Genomic DNA, 22,500 nt, shown 5'->3' with positions numbered 1-22,500 from the left:
GTGTTAAATTTGAACTAAATATATACATAAAATTTTAAACCAAACAAACTGTATTTTTGTGAATTCTTTTCTATATATTTTTTAAATGCTATTTCATGCATTCTGACTTATTTACACTGTTAAAGAGTTGGATGCTCATGCTAAACATGGCCAAAATTTCCAAAAAATTAGTTGGACATATGGAGTATTTCTGTGCCAAATACACAAATTCGGACAAGTTTCGGCAAGTTTTTTTCGAGTATGGCCATGTATTACTTCAAAATGGTAGGAATTCCTTGTATGGGCACTTCTCCAGGAAGAGCGTGTGAGAGAGCGAGAGCTCGCCCATCAACATGCTTCCTTCAGGTTACGGGAGCTGTCGGCAGCATTTTGTTTTTAGACCACATCATCAACATAATGTCACTAAAGACAGCTTCCCAAATAACCAAGCGTTAAGGAAACATTTGATGCAGTTTGTTTTTCAGGAGGAGCAAAAGAGTTCTGCAAGTGTGTTTGTTTGTTCCTGGTCACGAGTTGAAACTGCATCAAATGTCTGTTTTGTTGGCAAGCGGCCCATAAGTGCATATAATGTAAACAACACGAATGTATAGCAAATCAAAAGTTATCCAGGGAGGGATAATGCCACAAATGTAGTGTGTGTGCGTGTGTTTGTCATAGGTGTGTGTGTGTCTTTAGCTCCGCCCACTTTACTCATCCACGAGTTCGGCTGTTTTCGTAAGAGTCGGTATAGCTTATCTGTCTTTTATAAATCTAATAAAACTAAAGACTTTTTTGATATATGAAGGATGCAATGATACTCTATAGGTACCCAAGATTAACATGAGATTGGCTGAAACGGTGTAACGGTGTGTGTTACCCCCCCCCTTTTAAATATTTGTTATATAAAGCAATGCTATTCATGCGCTTTTAGGTGTCTAAACTTTTAGTGGCCATTGTAAACATTCATATTAATTTGTTAAACTTCTGATGGAAATACCCTTTTCAACACCACAATATCAGTTTGAGTCTATTAGTCATGCACATCTCTGTTATTCTTGAAGTGAACTCTTGATACATGCAGGAAAACATGCTCAGGCCCTTCCACTTGTGGTTTCTGACTCCACCAAGCAAGAGAGACATTTGCAGTTGTGTTAATGAAGCAGTTGTATTTGCATATAATACAAGTTTGGCACCAATTCATCATTGTGCCCGCCATACTAACAGGTTGTTTATTTTACTGTCAATGTAGTATAACATGTAAGAGAGGTGTACCTCTTGGCACAGGATTTGGAGCAGAAACGCTTGGAGCGTGGGAATGTTTGGGCGGTGCCTTTCCTCTTGCAAAACTGGCACTGCAGAACAAGCTTGTGGGCCCGTCCGACACCATCTACAGTGAGAAATAAGATGAGGAAAACAGATTTTATATTAACAAGAAATCCTGTAAAAATATCATTTGCTGTAATGTTTCAGTTTAAAATCGTGTATGCTACTATGCTAACGCTAATGCTGCAATATTATGATCAAAACCTTATTTGTGTCCTAAAAGATGTACTATGCATTATGTACTCAACCGAATGAATTTTATAAGGTTATTTTGTCATTCAATATCAGAGTCTAACAGTCTAACTTTTCATTATTATATGCAAGATCTGTAACAGGCCAATGGTGTTTTGCATGGCTTTTCTAATTTTACAAATCCCTAATTGTGGCAGCCATAAGTTGCTTAGTTAAAGATGTCATGGTAGTTTTGTAATAAAAGACGGTCCAATGAACCTGAAAAAGAAGAAGTGTGTTTTACTTACTGTTTGTTACAACATCCTCTTCATCTGAGTCTGTGGAGTCCTCTGGAGGTTCTGAACTAGAAGGGATGAGTTCTGCTTCCCTCACCCCATTCACCCCAGACTCCCGGACAGGACCCACCATCAAAGATGACCTGCTCACCTGTGGGATTCAGAAGAAAACATTACTACAAATGTTGTAAAATATTATTAGCATTTAAAATAACTGTTTTTTTTTTATTTTCAGCATCATTACTCTATTCTTCAGTGTCACATGATCCTTCAGAATACATTATAATATGTTGGTGCTCAAGAAACATTTCTTATTATTGTTTTCGATGATGAAAACAGTTGTGCTGCTTAATATTTTTGCATGATTTCCAGGATTCTTTGATGAATAGAAAGTTCAAAAGAACAACATTCATATCTAATATATATAATTCAGGTAGTGCTTGATGGATGCTTTGTTTACCGGGAATGGCTCCAGTCCCTCCTGTATGATAAATCCTTCCACCAGGTGTGTTAGAACCAAAGGTTTGGCCACTCCTGGTGGTTGCTGGACCTCTGTGGTTATCATTTGACTGACGGTGGGAGGCTGAACTGGTGGTCTGTCCAGCACAGGGAGGAACTTTGGAGGAAAGCAGCTGTCCACAGGGGACATATCTAATGGCTGAGTCATGGAGGACTGGATTGGTGACATGTCAGAGGAGAGGCTGGAGATTGCTAGAAAAAGGAAGACAGTTATGATATTACAAACAGCGTCTATAAATGCTCCTTCATATCGCAGGACACTTTATGGAGTTCTCAGTTATATATTAAAGCAGTGTTCCCAACCACGATCCTTGAGGCACACCAACACTGCACATTTTGCATGTCTCCGTAATCAAACACACATGATTCAAATGATCATCTTATTAGTGGAGACTCCAAGGTAATTCAAATCTTGCCCTGGAGGACCAATGCGCTGCAGAGTTTAGCTCCAACCCTGATCAAACTCACCTACCTGTGATTTTCTAATGAACCTGAAGACATTGATTAGCATGTTCAGGTGTGTTTGATAAGGGTTGGAGCTAAACTCTGCAGCGCCTTGGCCCTCCAGGGCAAGATTTGAATAACCCTGCTCCTAGACCTGAAATGGGTGTGTCAGATAAAGGAGACATGCAAAATGTACAGTGTTGGTGTGCCTCAAGGATCGTGGTTGGGAAACACTGTATTAAAGCACCAATTTTCTCAGATGTTTCTCCTAAAACATTCAGTTCAATTGGAAAAATTTGAGGACAAATGTTTGAGTTCATATTGAAATAAATGAATTTTGAGAAATTGTTGAGTTTCTCTTCTGAAACTGTACAAGAGATACATGTAAGACAGTTAGGTTATTTCTCAGGAGAAACATCTGAAAAGCATTTGTTTCTTTCTTTTGAAGAAAAGTTGGTAACCAAACAGGCCCAGGCCTATTGAAGTCAATGGGGTCCATCAACTGTTTGATTACCAACCTTCTTCAAAATATCTTTTTTTGTGTTCAGCTAAAGAAATAAATTCATACAGGAATGGAACAACTTGAGGGCGAGTAAATTATGACAGAATTTTTAACTATCCCTTTAATCTAACCGCTGTCTAGGAGAAATGTTAATATTATTTGAAAATATATGTGATAAGTGACTATGTACCAGAGTGATTGTCTGACTGGGTGGACGTTTCCTCGTCTTTCTCAGCTGGCCATGGTGCAACTGAGGGCGACTGTGTCTCATTCTTCTGTGACGTCTTTATTTGGCTGTCAGTCCTCAAATCCTCTGTGCAGACTGTCATCTTACTCAAGACCTGAAATGCAGAGGTTTCAAAATATGCTTATTAAAGCATTACTGTAAAATAGTGTTACTGAGGTATCATCATTGATTTACAATTATAGTTTTGTTAATATTTCAAAATAATTTTTTATTTTTATACTTTGATTTGATTGTAATTTTGTTATTTTTTATGTCTATATCGTTTTTTATTATTTTAGTTTACCAAGTTAAACTAAATGCAACTAGCTGAAATAGAATAAGTTAAAGTTTTTATTTTATTTCAGACAGTTACCATTGACTTCCAAAGTATTATTTTCCTACTATGGAAGTCAATGGCTACTGTCAACTGTTTGATTACCAACATTCTTTCAAATATCTTTTTTTGTGTTCAACGGAAGAAAGAAACTCGTACAGGTTTGGAACAACTTGAGGGTGAGTAAATGATGACAGAATTTTTGGATGAACTATCCCTTTAACGTTTTTTTTAAATAACAAAATAACTTTAAAAAAACTAAAAAAAATTGTATGGTTTTAGTTTTCATGAACTATAATAACCCTGGTGAGAATAAGTTACATAATAAGTAATGATATACCGATATATAGGCCATGAGTATTAATCAGACCATATTTGGCATTTTGAGATTATGAGCATTGAAGGATTACTTCCTGATTATCAAGTGTTTCCCTTTGTATCATTTCCAATTTTGAGCACATTTCAAGTCAAATTTGTCTATGTAACATTTGCCATCATTAAATCTTGTCCTGTAACATTTGCCATCATTAAATCTTGTCCTCTAAACATCATATCAGCCATTGAATAACTGAATAACTTGGCATATTGGCAAAGATGTTTGAGAGATCATGAATTGTGCTTCTCCGAACCTTCTCCGAAGTTTCACTTGACGGCTGATCTACGGCAACAGCCTGGGTGATTTTCTTTTGAGGTGCTGGACATTTCAGATCTTGAGGAGTCTGGTCTGGTACATCTTCCTCCTTTTGTTCTTCCTTTCTGTCTTTTGAAGTCACGGCTGTTTGTGTGGGGCTCTGTGAGGTCAAAGGGGATTGTGGAGGCGCGAGAATGCTGCTGGTGGACACCAGAGGCAGCAATGGAGACGGAGGGGACGCCCTTTGCGGAGACGCCAGCGGAGGGGTGGTGATGAGAGGTGTGGCTGCTGTGGTTTGTCTGGAGGGTGACAGCTGCACCAGCTGTGGGCATGGGTTTGTAGTCCGTAGCGGCTGGGCAGGACACTCTGGTTTAGCGAGCACAGGTGAGACAAGCGGCTTCGATTGGATGAGATCGTGGGGCGGGGACACAGTGGCTGTCTTTGATTGGCCGTTGGTGCACTGGGCAGATGCCGAGGACAACGCAATCCTCAGCAGCTGTTTTGTAGCCAGTAAGGACCCACCGGGTGAGGAAGATCTCAAGGGCAAAGTCAGGGTAGGGGGTGTGAGGTGAGACCTCGATGGGGATGGAACTGTGATGGGCACTGAAGCGCTCTGCGCCAACACGCTTTGGGATGGCTGGGTGGATGGGCAGCGCTTTAACTCTGGAAGAGGCTTCTTTGGTGTGGCGGGGGGAGAGTTGGGGGGTGTATGCCTCTGATTGAAGGGGTGCTGGGGGATGCTGATCTGGCTGTGGGGCCTCTTGAGACCGCTGCTGTTCAGTTTCTGTTTTGCTAAGGCATGGGCCTGTGCAGGTGCGTACAGGGCTGGAGACACAAGAAAAAAAAAAGGGAAAAATTCACAATTCGGCTTTTTGTTCCAGCATATCTCTCAAACGTGGCCTTTTATTCCAACATATTTATAAAAAAAGGTCTCTTATTCACACCAAGACTGCATTTACATGATAAAAAATGTATGATTACTATTTTAATATATTTAAATAAAATGTAATTTATTCCTATACTAGCAAAGCTGAGTGTTCAGTAGTCATTTTACATTCACATTTTACGACTTTTGCCTCAATAAACTCCTAATTACTGCTTAATAATAGTTATTAAGGTAGCAGTTAAGTTAAGGGTGGGTAGGATTAAAGGATGTAGAATATGTTCATGCAGAATAAGGTATTAATATGTGCTTTATAAGTATATCCAGTATATCCTAGTAATATGCATACTAATAAGCAACAAGTTAAAAGTGAGAATTGGATCCTAAAGTGTTACCAAAGAATATGACCTACTCCAAAATCTTTTGAACATGTGACTCAAATATTTGCATTAAGAAGAGAGAGATACGTAGGTGGCTGCTTACATGGAGGTGGAACTGTAAGATGGCGAACAGGTGCTGCTTTCGTTTGAGCTGTTTGGCTTTCTGTCTTAGTAGCTCCATCTTTCCCTGGAGCATTTGCTGGCTGGCTGGGTCTCAGATGGAAGGTCGGTAATCTTGGGCATGAAAGAGGAGGAGGTTGGCTTGACGTTGTGGGTTTCAGTGGTAAGTTCGGTGGAATGGTAAGGGTGCCAGGTGGAGGTGGACGGAGAGTCAGACTCTGGAGCTGAAGAACAGAATAGAACAGAATGAGAGAGATACTGATGCCATACATTTGGAAAAACACCACATGTAGCATAAGCTATATAAACAAAGATTTAAACCATCTGAAAAACATCAAATATTTTCTTGTCTTTTGTTTTTTGCGGTTATATGTTACACTAAATGACAGAAAAAGGGCATAGTTCACCTACAAATGAAAAATGTGTCATAATTTACTCACTCTCTTGTCGATCCAAACCTTTCTTCAGTGTAAGTAGATATTTAGCAGAATGTCTGAGTTGCTCTTTCCATATTTTCAAAAATGACAAAAAAGCAAAATAAAAGATAATATTCTTATGGTCTTCAGAAGTCATATTTTGTATGAAAAACCAACCAAAATCATTCACGCCAAAACATGAAACGCTATATGAAATTAGCCATTTTTTACTGTAAAGAGAATAAGATTTGAGAACTGTTGCGAAGGGGACGCATTTTTTTTTGGAATTTGACACCATCAGTCCCCATTCAATTTCATAGTACAGTATAAAACATGTCAGAGATTCTCCTAAATTTTCCTTCTGTGTTGCACGGAAGAAAGTAAGTTCAAGACGAGGGCAAGTAAATGACAATTTCATTTTTGAGTGAACTATCCCTTTAAATACAGAAGAACAGATGCCTCAATCACATGACCATACATAATCAAGCTCACCTGTGTGGAAGGAAATCGAGGTGAGCAAGAGGAAGAGGTGGAGGAAGAGGAGGAGGAGAAGGAGGAGGAGGAAGAGGAGGAGAGGGCAGGTACATCAGGCCTCACAGCAGACGTTAGAATCAACTGCCAGATGGCAAGCCCAGAGAAAGAGAAAAATGAAAGAGAGAAAGAAAAAGAGAGAAGGTAAAAAGATAAAGAAAAAGTCCCAGTGGTGCAAAATAGAAGGCTGTTATTTCCTGCCTGTTGTGCTGTTGCTATGTAGGTGTGATGGCGAATTTCACAGCATAGTGAAAAGCTTTTGATGTGGTTGAGTAAAAATCTGTCCCCATCAGAGACATGCAAGCATGCATTGAGTGCAGACCTCTAGACACTAACCCTCCAACATACCAGCTGGTCACAATAGACCATGAGGTGAAAAGAAATACAACCTTTAGACAGCAATTATGTGTGCACAGCACATACATGCTTCACTCTGAAGCAGATAAATTCAATATTAAAAAGGACTGCGAGTAAACAGTGCAGCGGGTCACAGGACAGACCGGCAATCATTTAAAGTCGAGAAACTAGCAACGTTTCCATCAGAGTGTGAAAGGGGGCATGGCGTCTGGGTAAAACTATCATGTTTAAAGCGCATGTGAAGACCTGAAGTTTGAAAATGCTGCAGAACAGGACGTGATACAGTTTGCATTACCATTTGGGCCCTCAGGAGCATCTGAGCTTGACTCGTATTTGGGCTCTTCCCCAGAAGAAGAGCTTGAGGGGAAATCTTACGGATCGGATTCTGACTTCCTCTTGCAAGGGGTGTCGATCCAGCAGGCAGAGAAACCTGATGATTAAGAAATTGATCAAAACAGTAGAAGCAAAAAGAAACCATAAATGCCATGACACCATCAATAAAACAAGCATTATTTCTCAGGTTGTCGCACACTCACTGTTTTTGGAGTCTGCTGCGAAGATGAAGCTTGGTTGACTCTCTCACTAGGTGAAAAGGAAGGTGCCAGTCGGTCCCCAGACAGATTGACCTGCAGGAAGTGATGGTAGTTTTATGGTTACAGAAAAAAGTGGTTCATTTTATTAGAGAACGATTAACAACGATAGTTTTGGTAGCATTAGCATAGCACTTGCTGAATGAGGACAGCAATATAATACATTTAACATTTATCTGTTCTCAAACTAAGCTCATGTTCCACCCATCACCATGATGGAAACCCTAAAAAAACCAACATAACAGAAACTCTTCTAAACTAGCATAACAAAACATTAAATAAACACTACTACATCTTCCACTTAACTTTAATCTTGCACAAAAAAACATAATATAACACTTAATTTTGGCATTTACCGTCCCTTTTGAGTGTCATGGCAAAGCATGCTGGGAAATAGAAGTAGCCCAGTTTCGGTTAAATTTAAGTTAAATTAAAAAGAATCAAGTTCATACAACTCAAAACTATGAAACAATTCAGATTACTTAAAATGTGTCGGTTTTGAGAACTCAAAAGGAAAAAGTTCAAAATACTCAAAAGTTAATTTGATTGAACTAACTTGTTTAATTTTGAGTTGGCTCTACTCGAATCAATTAATTATTTTGAGTGTTATAGTTTACAGTGCAGTATTCTTATTATATTATATTATATTTATTGGACTACTTGCACAACTATTTCCGTATTATGGTTCAGTATTTCTGGTCAATTCTACAGTTACTCATGAGAACGTCGATTATTAATACTTTTTAGGAATGTCAGTTGATTAAAACAATGAAACATGTCCTCTGCGTTAACATGACAACTGAATTGTTCCTGTAAATGCCTTAAAGAAATGTAATGATGCTAAACTTGTTGTAGACAGCACTACTACTTTGAATAGAATTTTAGCAGAAACATGTCATTTACATATAGTGAAATAATTGTCAAAGAAATTACAGAATATGCATTTAATACATAAAAAGCTTTGTTCTGTCTTAATCATCAGGTCTCAAATTGTGGTGAGCACAGAAACCCTGTGATAAAATTATCTTGTACGTTTACAGGCCACTGCTTTCTCAGATCTGTTTGGGTTAGACTAAAACTTCATGTTCTATTGAGTTTGGTAAATCATCTTATCTCCGGTCCTGTCTCTAAAAATGTCTGTATTTACAAATATTCTTGCGGACACTCATTTTAAGTGTCGTTTCCCCAACTATATGAAAACTAGCGAGCTGCAGTATACATGGAAGTATGCCACAAAGTTCAGAGAATTGTATTAATTGTATATTTTTTTCTTCTTGTGTAGTTGCAAAAGTTGCTATTTATTTCTATTTAAGTATACAATTTTAACACATATCATTTCTAAAAAGGGCCAACTCAAAAAAATTAACGGTTTAAACAAACATACCTGCACCACTTTTCTGTTGGTGGCGGTGGGTTGATTGTGGAAGGTTGTTACAGTTGTGAGTGCAGGGGGAGTTTTTGGGGTGCCATTGGCCTGATGGGAAGGGTTCACCGCTGTGGTGGTCGTGGTGTTGACTGTGCTCTTTGCAGGTTCTGCTTTAGTTTGGGGCTCCTTGTCCATTGTTCCACAGAATCTGGACACAAGAAGCTGAAATAAAGTTGATCGTAAATACGTATGTGTACTAAAATTCTAGTCAATTGTCCATTTGTAAAATCTGCTTCCCAGTGCACTGTCACTTGACTGTAGTAACCTTTTTATTTCCTAGCGAAGGGCATATGTCAACCACAGGAAGGTCATATAGACTCAAGATGAACATGCAAATTACCAACAGTTTTCTTGTATTTGCTTACAGGGCCTGTCTTCTGACTTTATGTAAGGTGAGACTTAAGTCAACAAAACAGCTTTGAAACCAACTTAGCTTATGCACAAGAATGAAGAACATGACTGATTTGGAAACAACCTTGTAGAGAGGTCTACTGAATTGAATCAATGAACGGAGAGAGGGGAGGCAGAACAGTGATCAATTAATAAGTATATCTGCATTCATCATATTCATGCATATACATAAATGATACCATCATGCCCATCATTACACCTACACCATACTAAGAAAGAAAGAATTTATGCATATATGTGGTCCTCACTTTTCTAATTATAACTTTTCTGCATGTAAAAAATAAAATAAACAAATGAGCTATATAAATGATAATGCAGTACATATTTTGAGAGATTAGATTGATTTTATGTTGATTAATTTATTAATTAAGATTGATTATTTATGTTGAGTCTGTTGATTCGGTACATTTTAGTTCTATCTGAATTTCTGAACTAATGTTCCAATCAGATTTTGTGCAATTCATGAGACACTTGTATTTCAACTGAGTTTAACCAAATTAATAGTAGAATTATAATAGATTCTATATGTGCTATTGTATGTTACACAGTATCGGCAGAAATAAACAACTCGGTATGGAATCTGTAACATCTGATCATTACTGGGACTGATATAGCCTAAGCTGTAAAAACATAATTTTAACTGAAAAAGAATTTAAGTGTTACAGCGAAAACAAAGTTAAGTTAACTTTTAAAAATGATTAAAAAAAATAATAATTATATCATAGTTCAAAACATGATACACAAAAATGAAAACTTTACAACATGAATAATTATAATGTATTAAAATGTACATTTAACAAAGCAATATGTACCCTATATTTTATCAGTATATTGTTCAAATTATGTTGTTTAATATGTAAAATGTACAAATCACCTTGTAATTTAAAGCAGCATCTAAGAAGTCCATACAAAAAACATCACATTTGTTTGGATTTTATTAGGTAACAATTTTTGTTATGAGTTATGTACATTATGGTGTTTTATTTCATTTTAATTTACTTGTATTATTTTAGTGTCATTTAATGGCGTTTTGTTTGTGTGGGTAATTGTGCTGTCTTTCTGTCAGGCTATAGTAGCCACAGATGTTTGATAGGTCAAATATCTCAAATACGTTGGTATATTAACAAGTACATGTACAGTTAGGAAGAGTAAAATATACAATAACCAAAACATCTCCCGTAATGCTTGTAATACCATCACTGTATATACGGTAAAGTTCTGAAAACCACAGCAGCCACTTTTTATTATTATTTTACCGTAAACGTGACCAAAAATGTACAGTGTAGTACTATTATTATTATAACTCACACCAGGCCGCAGCTAAACAAAAAAAAACATCTGAGCATGCTAAAAACAAGACAAATCGGCTCCATTAATAATGTGAAATCGCGCCATGCCTGCGCCGTGAAGACCAGAGTAATGCGCTGCCCTTTGTTTCATACGAGCCATAGAAATAAAAACCCAGAGAGCAAATGAAGCATTCGTATAGTTGTGGAACATCAAGCTTTGAACCCACTGTCCGTGCAATAAGTGTGAAACCCGAACGACATTAATGGACACATACCAGGAAGCGCCGCGCGCACAGGTGCCAGAATGCCACGCGTGTTTTCAATGTTTATGCACGAGCCGCAGTCATTTGTGAATAAACACCCACTGTGATTGCCCAAAAACCTCCCCGTATTTGTCATAACATTTCGACGGCCTATAGCAGAGAGGTTGAAATCGCAATAAAAACAAATGCATATGTGCAACAAAAAGCCCGCTGAATACGGCTGAGTCTCGCAGAGCCGATGCATTTACGTCTAACGTTCATTCCGCGGGTCATTATTTTGGTCATATATTGAAAATGGGCGTGTGTTCGTGCAGTGACAGCTAGAGCCCCCTGTACGTCCCTAAAGACCTGCACTTCCCTAAATGATGGCGCGACGTGATATATATATAGGCTAAACGCTGCTACCTTTTATCGAGCATACGAAATGCCCACGGCTACACATCACCTTAAGTTGCTGCGCATCGAAATACACAAAATGAAAGTCAAAAGGGAAAATGATGATGCTCTGTGCGCGAGCGTGCGCTCCTCCCTTCCAACCCAGCCGGTCGCAGACCTTTCCAAAACATCCATCTTTTAACGTGTGATTAATGAAATCAAGGTAATCCTACCTGTCCGAAGTCAACGGGGTAGTTCTCCCATCACACACTGACCGTTTTCAGCGACTGCTACAATCCCGTCATGTCCTAATGCGTCAAAGTAAAAGTAGAGAGCGATAGAAATTCATCAGGGCGGCGAGTGTTACAGCACCGCTTACAGTGTAGGAGGACCGTACACGCTTCTGTCTTCGGAAAATATATGAGGAAATGTAGCCTACCTATATTTTGCAGCAGGAATAAAAGGCTTATTTGTCCTCATGTCATAACCCAATTGTAGGCCTATTGTGTGCACGTGCATGTATCTGTATGATATTTTGTACTGTCGCTTGACCATTGTAAAGCTATACCAAGCTTCCTGAATCAATTGAGTCTGCGTAAATGACCACAGAGCTCTCTTTATTTATTATTATTATTAATATATTTTTTTTTACATAGCCTAGGCTACCTACGGCCACAGACATATTTGAACTATAGTGACCCATTGATATTGATTAGGCCTAGCCTACCCTTTTTTTTCATCCTTGAAAGTGGTTTATGTGGAAAGTAGCAATTGGTTATAAATTTCCATGTTTTGTTTTTGTGGGTGAACTCTGTAAAAAAGCCTGGATTCAGGGTCGGAGATGTTTCACTTTCTCCCCCCAAAAAGTGCACAAGCACATATGCTTGGTCTACTTGGTCTAAGTCAATGGGGTCCATCAACTGTTTAGTTCCTCATATTCTTCAAAATATCTTCTTTTGTGTTCAACAGAAGAAAGAGATTAATACAAGTTTGGAACAACTTGAGGGTGAGTAAATGAAGACAGAATGTTTATTTTTGGGTGAACTATCCCTTTAATATTGTATCTCACTGACTGCCTGTAAAATACATACAATTGCATTGGCATAAGAGGTCTTTGATCTAAATAAAAGCCTTGCAGTGAGCTGGAGGCTTAAGTTTTAGTTACGTTAGTTTAGAAATTTAGCAGCCTATAACACTCTTATTGTGCAACATTAGGCACGTTTCACTATAGGCTTCTTTGAATATCATTTCGAATAGCCTAGATTTATCTTACCTATTTTTTTAACCTCCTAAGACCCAGGAAAACAAAGGATTTAGTTTTTTCCCCCCATATCATTACATTGTTTAGAGCATAAGAAACAAACAGGATTTTTTTTAATGACAGGTATAGGCAAAAACAATGGGATTTTTTCCCCATTAAATTTTCAGGTTTCAGGAAAAACATTTTTTACATTCAATGCAATGTATCTATACACTCATACGCTCTATCTAACTTGCAAAAAGAAGTGTAATAATGGAAGTAGGCTAATAGTTGGCAACATTTTCATAATAATATCTAATATTTTATAGGAACATTGATATATAATTTCTTTCCCTATTCACTTGTTGTGTTTCCCAAAATGCCTGATAAACACGCTCCCGGTCCTGGTGTCCTTTTCAGTGGAAATAAATCAATGCCCTGTTTTGTAACAGAAAGTCATATTTTGATTAGAAACCCCATAACATTTTTCTGAGATGTTGATTTATAACAAACAATTTGAAAATTAGTCAGATTTAAATGATAATTACAAAATATTTCCACAAGAGTGCTACATTTGATCATTCACACATTTTTAAAGGCCAAGGAGAAGTTGTCTTCCTGGTGAAACCTCAAAACAAATGGTATCTCTGAAAAGCCCTGAATGTGCTCTTAACAAGACTTAAAACTGTGACATGTAGCCTAGTGTCAGAGAAATTCACTAAAATATAATGGCCCGGTTTCACAGACAGGGCTTAGACTAAGCCAGGATTAGGCCTTAGTTCAATTAGGACATTTAAGTAACTTTTATAAACATGCCCAAGAAAAAAACATTACTGGTGTGCATCTTGAGACAAAACAATGCCACTGACATATTTTAAGAATTGTCAGTGCAAGATTCTTTCAGTTAAAACAGCTCAAACATGCATTTTAGTCTAGGACTAGCTTAAGCATTGTCTGTGAAACCGGGGGAATGTCCTTTTACGAGGACAGTGGCATCCAGCAGGTTAAATTACGAAACAGGTTTTTTTTTTAAAATTGTATTTAGCAAATACCTAGAAAAATATTTTTAAAATGACTTTTTTTCTTTTCAAAATGTGCTTTCAGAAATCGCGTTCGACTGGTAACCATAGCAACAGTATCCTGCTCGGCATTGCTTCGATCATTAGGCTATCAGACGATACATCCACAAAACACAAATATATACTTCTGTGATTATTTAGCAATAACGTTATATTATAGATTTACATATCCACAAATAAAGAACTTATTTTCAAAAGTAAAGGAGAATCACTAAAAACATGCCTACCTATCTCATTATTATGAGCCTATTATAGTTGTAGTAGGCTAGTTTTTTTTTACTAGTATTGGTTATGGTTACTATGGGATACCGTGAGGTCACACAGTGTGCCTTGCGCTCATTATAATCGGATCACACGCGGTGCGCGGTTTACGGTTGTCCCTTCAACTTAACACGCACCGCTTTGACTTTCTCTTATTTGCGGCTGTCCCTTTCAATGAAAATAGCCTATCTATTTTTTCGAGCTCGCTGAAACCGGTGCGTTCAAGAAAAAGTTCCATCGATGGAAAGGAAAGTGGCAGATCGGTGAGAGGCAGATGAGAGAGGTTGAACTTGATTGCCTCAATGGAAATCTAACACTGTCAATATGCCGGACACGAGACTTATAAAACCGAAACCTGTTGCAACGAAACCTAAGCATCTGAACAAGAAAACCGCCGAAGCAACACCTGCAGTCAGAACCAGAGATGTCAGTGTCGGTCACCGCAAAAACAGGGCTTCAAGCTGCCCGAGATTCACCCATGTCACCGAATACAAACCCAACGCAACGGAGAGAAGCACTAAAGCAGTAAAGGAGAAACAGTCCGAGACTTTTCCTAGGTCAAAACCTGCTACATGTGTACCGAGGGAACAACCAATGCCAAAATCACATTCGCATGCTCTTTATGAGACCCACAGGTAGGAGGAAAACAGTGCCAGTCAGAGGCCACAGAAACATATGGTGGATCAGGTCTTAATCCAAGAATCAGCATTTAACTGTGTAGTTAATAGTTGCCAAAGTAAATCCTTCAGTTAAGAGCTTGTTTTGTTTTCACTCATATAATGTTACTTTTCTTTGTGTGTGTGTGTGTGAGACAGTCAAAAAGCATTTACAGTATTTGCACCAAACCCAAAGAAAAGACAAGACATTCAGCAAAGTAGGTTTATACTGCTCTTCAGCATTTGATTTACTTTTTATTTCTCACTGAATGGGTGATTTGTAATTTCCGTCAACCCCTCGGATGATTTTGAAAGTTTATAGCATTCTTAACTGTGTCAATACTGTTTCATAATTTCAAAGAGTTTTTCTTTTTCTTTTCTTCCATTTTTTAAATAAGTTATACAAGATTCAACTCAGTTTTTAGGTCATTTTAGTGAAATTTAAGTTAAAAATGATTAAAACGTTGATTGTACTGAAAAATTTAAAGGGATAGTTCACCCAAAAATGAAAATTACCCCATGATTTCACTCTCGAGCGTAGGTGTATATGACATTCTTCTTTTAGATGAATACACTTTCTTCGTAAGTTGAATAAGGCGGTCCGCCAAAAGCTAGATATTTATACAATTTTAAATATGGATATTTTTCTTACACAAACCCATCAATTCACTTCAGAAGGCCTTTATTAACCCCCCGGAGCTGTATGGATTACTTTTATAATGGATGGATGCACTTTTTTGGTTTTCAATTACTTATAATTACATTATAATTAGCCAGGATTTTTATTTTTTTTATTTTTTATGAAACTCTGATTGTTTTCGTCTGAATGAAGAATGTCATATACACCTAGGATGGCTTGAGGGTGAGTAAATGATGGGATAATTTTGGGGTGAACTATCCCTTTAAGGCAGCAAATTGTTTTATAGTGTACTAATATTAAGGGGAAAAAATTAACTGAATTTTTCAACAAATAATGTCTCCACTGATCCTGTCATCACACCATTTTAAAGGAAAATTAAAAGTTTATTTTTTATGTAAATGTACTATAATTGTTTTTATAGTTACTTCAAAGCAACAAGCATAGGCTGTGTGATATTTTCTGGGGTTTTTTTAAGTTTAAAAGGAAATGATAGAATGTTAAGCTGGCAACACTCACTGACTGAATGCTTGGCTGTTTAACAGAAGCAGAAGCAGAACTGGCAGCTCTGGAGGATCTGCGCTTGAGTCGGGCCATGGGTTACATTTCCATATCTCCTAGTACTGTGGGTGAGTCATTCAACCAACCATGCCAGAAAACAAATATGTGAAGCCTTCTGATGAGTCTGTTTGAAAGGATTCAAATAAATGCCCCCACTATCACCACTAGGGGGAGTTAAAGTGCCATTTATGGACATCAGGGGTGCGTTTCCCAAAAGCAACTATGGATGCAAGTTCAGGGTTGGGAAGGCTACTTATAAAATGTATTCCACTACGGATACAAAATACATGCTTTAAAAAGTTTTTTGTAATGTATTTCGGTAAATACCACAAGTTTTATAACAATCAAAATACTTTAAACTACTTATAAGGTATGTAACAAAAAAGGGACCACTAAGCACAGGACTTGGTTTTCCTCTGCATATTATTTTAAACAACATCAGTTTTCCACAATATTTATTGAAGCAAAATATATTGATGCTCAAGAAGGCAACACGATGCATTTAGATCTGGGGTTTGTAAACTTTTTGAATTGGACAAACAGTGTAAATTGTACAAATTTTGTCTTCTGGGAAACATAATTATTAGCTTCTGAAGGGAAGTACTAAATGGAAAAAATATGATCTTATGACAAAAGACAAATTTACGCATCATCCTGTTCAAAAGTTTTCACCCCTGCTCTTAATGCATTGTTTCATGGAAACGTATTTCTGCCACTAAATATAAAAAAGGTAATTGCGACTTTTTATCGCAATTGCGAGTTATAAAGTCAGAGTTGTGAGATAAAAAGGTCACAATTACCTAAAAAACATAAAAACAGCTGTGGATCATCCAGGCAATGACAGACAGTTCAGAATCAAGGGTATGTGTGTCATTTTTGAATGTGGCAATTTGTATAAATTCAGTAATTTTGTATTTGGACTATATGTAAACATATATTATGTGAAATAGCTTATTCAGCACAAGTACTAAAAAGTAACATGCAATTTTTATGATCCCATATCCCAGACCTTATTTTGTAAAAATTATTAAAACTTTACATATTCTGCAAGGGTTATGAAACTTATGAGCAGAAATGTAGCTTAGAATGCTTTTGCAGACTGCCAGAGTCTGAGAATGACCAATTGCAGTTTACTTTTATGTTTAAATGAAATAAATGGCATTAAAATTCAAAGTAATCACTTTGGTAATCTAAAATACTTTTCGGATGTAACTGTAATTTGATTACCACCCATTAAAATTGAACTGTAATGAACACAGTTTGTCAAATTTTGTATTTTAAATACGTAATTAAGTTACATGTATTTTGTTTCTCCCCAACCCTGCGCAAGTTCTGTCGTTACCAACCAAGTTCAAAGGAACATGCGAGCATTGGCTAATGATGCTTTTGGGAAACGTACCCCTGGATAGGTCTTACACAATAAAAGGGATTTTCATCAAAAATGAAAATTCTGTCATTATTTACTCACCCTCAATTTGTTCTAAACCTCTTGTGTTTATGTTTTGTTGAACACAAAATAAGATATTTTGGAGAATGTTGGTAATCAAGCAGTTGATGGTAGCCATTGACTTCCATAGTAGGGAAAAAATACCATGGAAGTGTCTGGTTACCACCATTCTTTAAAATATATTATTTTGTGTTCAACAGAACAAAGAAGCTCACACAGGTTTGGAACAACATGAGGGTGCGTAAATGATGACAGAATTTACATTTTTGAGTGAACTATCCCTTTAATGAGTGTGGTAACTTACAAATACTATACATTACAGACGATCCCTGGATTGCCACATTTGACACAGCAAACTTCTATCAGACAGACATCTGTTATACATGTCAATTAAATAATAAACATTTTCATAGAAAATAATAATTCTGAGTCTGGTTTAATCATGCCTGCTATTTCCCCAGGTGGATGCTTAACTCTGGAAGAGGTCAGGGCAAAACAACAGCAAGAAATGCAAATCAAGAGGAGACAAAAGCAGGTATAAGAGCAAAATTATATCCAGTGAAACAAAACTTTTCCTTATAATAAGCACAATAATCTCATGAATGCATTTTTCCCCCTTTCAGGTTAAAAATGTATTTTAGAAACTTCTTCAGTTGTGCAAGAATAAAGGTTAGAATACTGCAGACAACAGATGAACATTATTTATGTTGCTTTTTAATTTTAAAAGTGCAGCTAATCTATGTGGACTTCCTGATGTGACCTTATGTTCTAAATGTATATTATTCACCAAGTCTTTGTGAAATGTACCTGTATGACTTTTAGGTTGCTGAAGATGTGATTTTAGTTTCGATTTTAGATGTGATTTAAATGCAGTATGTGTATATATATATATATATATATATATATATATATATATATATATATATATATATATATATATATATATATATATATATATATATATATATATATATATATATATATATATATATATATATATATATATATATATACACACACATACACATATACTGACTATGTATATTAAAATGACAGAATAATTTACAGAATATAATGGCAGTGTGTTTGTTATATTCTACGCATGCAAACTACTAAAGTGTACAATAATTTGTCGCATTTCTTTTAATGTCTTAAGTGACGAAAACACATCGAGTTCTTACAATTGCAAGGCATGGTGTAGTAATTCAGCTTAATTTGGTCTATTATTTCATGCAAGCGGTCCTCCTGGTGTTCTGTTTTTCTTCTGTTCCTTAGCAACAAGGATTTTTCTCTTTGTTTTGTCCTCTGAGTATATTCTGGGAGCCGGCTGCTTTGAAGCTTTCAAAAATACGAATCAGGGTCCTGTTGCCTGGCGAGGGGAGAGTGACAACATAATGAAAGGTAGACGATAGGTGAGGGCAAATAAATTAATAAAATAAATGATTCAATTCCCTGGTAAATTAATCTAGACAATTGAGTCTCAGTCCCTTCATCAATCAGTTGCAGCAGAATACAGTTTTTCCACCTATTCTCTAAGGAAACAGTATGCCAGTACTGTTCAGCTATGTTGTCTCTTTGGACACATTTAATAACTTGTGTGTGCACATAATTCAGAAACAGAAAGATATTTAAAAAAAAATTCTCATGGATCTCTTACTGAACAGGTTGAATACACTCCAGGTCTGCCTTTTTACCTATTGGTTTTCAACCTTTGCAATTTTCCAGTTCACTCTCAAAATAGCAGAGAAACTGTTGTTGTTTGTTCAAGTGCTTTGAGACACTCTTAAATGTTTCTCTGAGAGACTGGAAGTAATGAAAAGTTAAAGCCAAAGGCCTCAAAAGTACATTAAATTAGTCTCAGACTGAAGAAAAAACAAACACAAAATAGCTTTCCTGGAAAGCATGCCTGGCGGCCAACTAGTGTTACAGACGTTTTGTAATGGTGACCCTTATATGATTTACTTAAGGATCATAATTTCATGACACTTGTACATTCTTTCAAACTAACACACGGTTGCACAAAAGTCTAATCACGAGGGTGTTTCCTCTGAACTGAGTAAACCAGTCATAGGTCAGGGTGTGAACTTACAACGTGTTAGCAGCTAAACTATAGAAATGCAAACTTTGACGCAAATGAAAGTCAAATTAGAGCCATTTGCCTTATGCTAATGTCCACATGGAAAAGGACACAAAGAAGAAAGAGAATGCAAATAGATGTCTGGAGGAATCGTTTCAAAAAATGTAAACAGAAAGTAAAGAAATACTCATGCTCAAATACATTGAGTGATGGCCACTCCATCCATTCACAAAACCATCTTGTATCAAATTTGGTATCAAGTGGTAAATACTGGAGGTTGGTGGTAAATCAAAAGCTCTTAATGTTTACTCAGTACCAGCTGGTGAATGCTAAGCACTATGACATAATGTGAAAAACAACTGATTTATGTAAACAAAGGCCAAAGGATGAATAAGCAACTTGCGCTGTGTGTTAGTCAAAGTAAAAGATGCCGAATGACAGGGCTATAATTAGAGATTTAACTAAATATATATAGTTGAATAAACAACCTTGTATGGATATGACATACAAAGATTTTAGAAAAATATAGCTAGCAATATAGAAAAACTAGCAATCTAGTAAATGATTAATTCATTTTTAAAAAATATAATCACATAAAGGAGACTATGGGTTAGTTATCGGACCGGAAAGTTGTCACAAAGGCTATCTCAGAAACTATAAGCTTTAGAGTCAAAAGTCCAATTCAGTTCAAAACTGTCTTGAACTAGATTAATATTTGTGAATTCTGTCTTCCAAACTAAAATTTCAGAACCATCGTACTTCTCTTGGGTAAGTGTTCAAGCAAAAGTATACAATACAATGTATTAATTGCTATTTCTGTTATTCAAAACAATGGTAGGCTATGACATGTTTTTTTTATCCTTCACAATATATAAATGTGACAACATGCTTCACTATTAGTGAAAAGTATTTGCCTTTGAAAAATAAAATCACTCCTATAGAAAAATAGAAAAAGTAAAGGTGAAAAAAAGCAAATCCCCCTTTGGTGTTTTTTTTCATTATAAAATAACTTATTACATGTATGTTTAAAAATGTCATCATATTTTGCCTGTGTTTCTTAAACAACAAGCTAAGCAAAAGAAAATCGATTTTGCAAATGTCACTCTGCACACACCTTTACCACGGTTCACAATAATTGGTGAATGTTTACCACACGTAAACCCTAGCTCGCTAGACTTCCTACTCTTGCTGCGGTTGCTATGACTATAGTTGGTAGGAGCGACCGACAGGCAATCTGTAATTGGACAGTTAGGAAGTCATTCAGAGAGCTTAACCAATCAGTGATTGGGTTAAGGGCGGAACTTATAGAAATGCTGGGAACGCCCCCCAAATTGAGAGACAGACTTCCTCCGCTAAATCACGCCGTCTAGCCGTGGCAGCCTGTCGGGTGACGTAGGTTGTTGGGTTGTGGATTGACGTTGCGAGTCTATCAGCATGAAGTCCGCACCAGTGTTATCAGTGTCAGGGCGACGGGTGCTCGTTCGACTGTGAACTCCGAGACGGAATCCCGTGATATAAAAATACAAATATTTCACGCGCTTTTTTATATTTAATATTATAATTTTATATTTAACAAAAAAACAGCGTTGAATTGACTCTTCAGATTTAAAGGTAAGCTTGAATATATGTTGTTTTATGTCGGTTTACATTCTCTATAACGAAAGAATGTATTTTCAATATTTGGAATGACGATTATATATCCAGTTTCTCGTGATATTGCACCGTGCCATTACATTAAATGCCTCCTTTAGTGGAGGATTATGTTCGACTGTTTCAGTTGTATTTTATAGCTATGTTATTGCCTTTTAAAATCTATTTTTATAGATTTTTAAGATTGCTCATATAGGCTATATGACATTTGACAATCGACTTATAGTTCATCTCGTTCAAGTGCTGTTAAAATAACAATGTTTCTTTCATCACCGTGTTCATATCTCAAATGGGCAGAACCTAAATATTTGTATTACTTCTAAATCTAAAAGCCCGGCTATTTTTTCCGCGATGAAATCTTTTCGAGGGGTGCCTTCACAGTTTGTTGTGAGACGTGAAAGTGTCATAGGTGTGGGAACATATGGGGGTAGTCCCGCAGAGGTCTCTCGCACGAGTGAATGTCATTACCACGGCAGAGGGGGGAGGGACGGTGCTCTGGCTGTGTGAATAAGACCGGTCAGGGAGGCGGGGCTTTTGCGCGGTGGGCGGGGCCTGTGTCTGTGAGGGGGAGGAAAGTCTATTATCTTGCATGCAGTCAAAACACATTACAGATATGATTAATTTGTGACAAGATTTCGCTATCGCTGACGAAACACAAAACCATTTGAAACAACTAGGCTATTAACCTTTAAACTAGGACCATTAACCTTCCTGGAAAAGACTTTAGGTTATGTATTCAAATGAAAGTATTTAGTGAATGAATCAAATTTCCCAGACATATAGATGGTCACATTAATGTTATTTTAGTATCACTGAGATGCTATTAGGCTATAGTTTGTATCAATATTTTAAAAGCGTTTTTTAAACTTTTTTTTTTTGGTCTAAATATGTGTATAGTTTTTATTCATTTTTATTTTTAGTTATTTTAGTGCATCAAGTTAACCTAAATGAAAATGAGAAATGTTGCCTTGGCAATTAGCTGAAATAAAATACATTTTTAAAAATGTCTTATTTTATTTTAGTTAACATTTATTTATTTTAAAATAACGAATTTTCTTAAGGTTTTATTACTATAATAACCTTGGTTTAGATGTTAATGCAAATATTCCAGGTGTGTTTATTTCTCTGATTTATAATTTTAATTATTGTATATACAGTCAAACCAAAACTTACAGACACCTTCAACATTTTCTCACATTATCAGTTTATTCACTATAGTTTAGAAAATGGTAATAAAATATGACAAGAACTCAAACTGTGTCAGAACAAATTCATCTTGATAATGTCAGATAACTTTGATTGAAAGGTCTGTAATGGATTACAATCAACCAATCAGCTGTCAGCTGTTAAATTTAAGTACACAATTAGATAATACCAATTTAGCTCAACCAATGACCAAGCAATGCTTAATTTTGTGCAGTCTTTG

General features: G+C 36.5%; 3 protein-coding genes across 7 annotated transcripts in view; 2 read left to right on the top strand and 1 right to left on the bottom strand.

Moving 5' to 3' along the window:
- The window catches only part of LOC307119953 (polyhomeotic homolog 3), a 16,459-nt gene extending 4,623 nt beyond the window's left edge, over positions 1 to 11,836 (bottom strand). Inside the window, exons 1-11 of one of the 5 annotated variants that reach the window (XM_079806718.1) lie at positions 11,700 to 11,792; positions 9,087 to 9,290; positions 7,649 to 7,738; positions 7,408 to 7,542; positions 6,717 to 6,839; positions 5,792 to 6,032; positions 4,424 to 5,250; positions 3,425 to 3,575; positions 2,230 to 2,480; positions 1,782 to 1,920; positions 1,252 to 1,366 (exon numbers count right to left, since the gene is read on the bottom strand). In XM_079806718.1, the coding sequence (XP_079662844.1) occupies positions 1,252 to 1,366; positions 1,782 to 1,920; positions 2,230 to 2,480; positions 3,425 to 3,575; positions 4,424 to 5,250; positions 5,792 to 6,032; positions 6,717 to 6,839; positions 7,408 to 7,542; positions 7,649 to 7,738; positions 9,087 to 9,263 (2,249 nt within the window). In that variant the 5' untranslated portion in view covers positions 9,264 to 9,290; positions 11,700 to 11,792. Of the gene's footprint in view, positions 1 to 1,251; positions 1,367 to 1,781; positions 1,921 to 2,229; positions 2,481 to 3,424; positions 3,576 to 4,423; positions 5,251 to 5,791; positions 6,033 to 6,716; positions 6,840 to 7,407; positions 7,543 to 7,648; positions 7,739 to 9,086; positions 9,291 to 10,847; positions 10,872 to 11,699 lie in introns of those variants that run through there. The other 4 variants (XM_079806720.1, XM_079806719.1, XM_079806721.1 and 1 more) reach the window with 4 other exon arrangements.
- A 2,534-nt stretch (positions 11,837 to 14,370) lies between these two features.
- LOC307119450 (uncharacterized protein) lies at positions 14,371 to 17,888 on the top strand (the record flags this gene model as incomplete). The annotated part of the gene is made up of 4 exons (XM_079805722.1): positions 14,371 to 14,681; positions 14,862 to 14,920; positions 15,885 to 15,968; positions 17,809 to 17,888. 4 exons carry the CDS (start codon positions 14,371 to 14,373, stop codon positions 17,886 to 17,888), a joined length of 534 nt encoding a protein of 177 aa, XP_079661848.1.
- Positions 17,889 to 20,796: 2,908 nt separating this feature from the next.
- The window catches only part of skilb (SKI-like proto-oncogene b), a 9,870-nt gene continuing 8,166 nt past the window's right edge, over positions 20,797 to 22,500 (top strand). The window contains exon 1 of the mRNA XM_079806027.1: positions 20,797 to 21,035. The gene's annotated coding sequence lies outside the window, so the exon portion shown is untranslated. The remainder of the gene's footprint in view (positions 21,036 to 22,500) is intronic.

Source organism: Gobio gobio (genome assembly GCF_949357685.1).
Source record: "Gobio gobio genome assembly, chromosome: 23".
NCBI lineage: Eukaryota > Metazoa > Chordata > Actinopteri > Cypriniformes > Gobionidae > Gobio > Gobio gobio.
The sequence above is the reverse complement of the archived record's forward strand: the minus strand, read 5'-3'. Positions and strand labels throughout refer to the sequence as shown.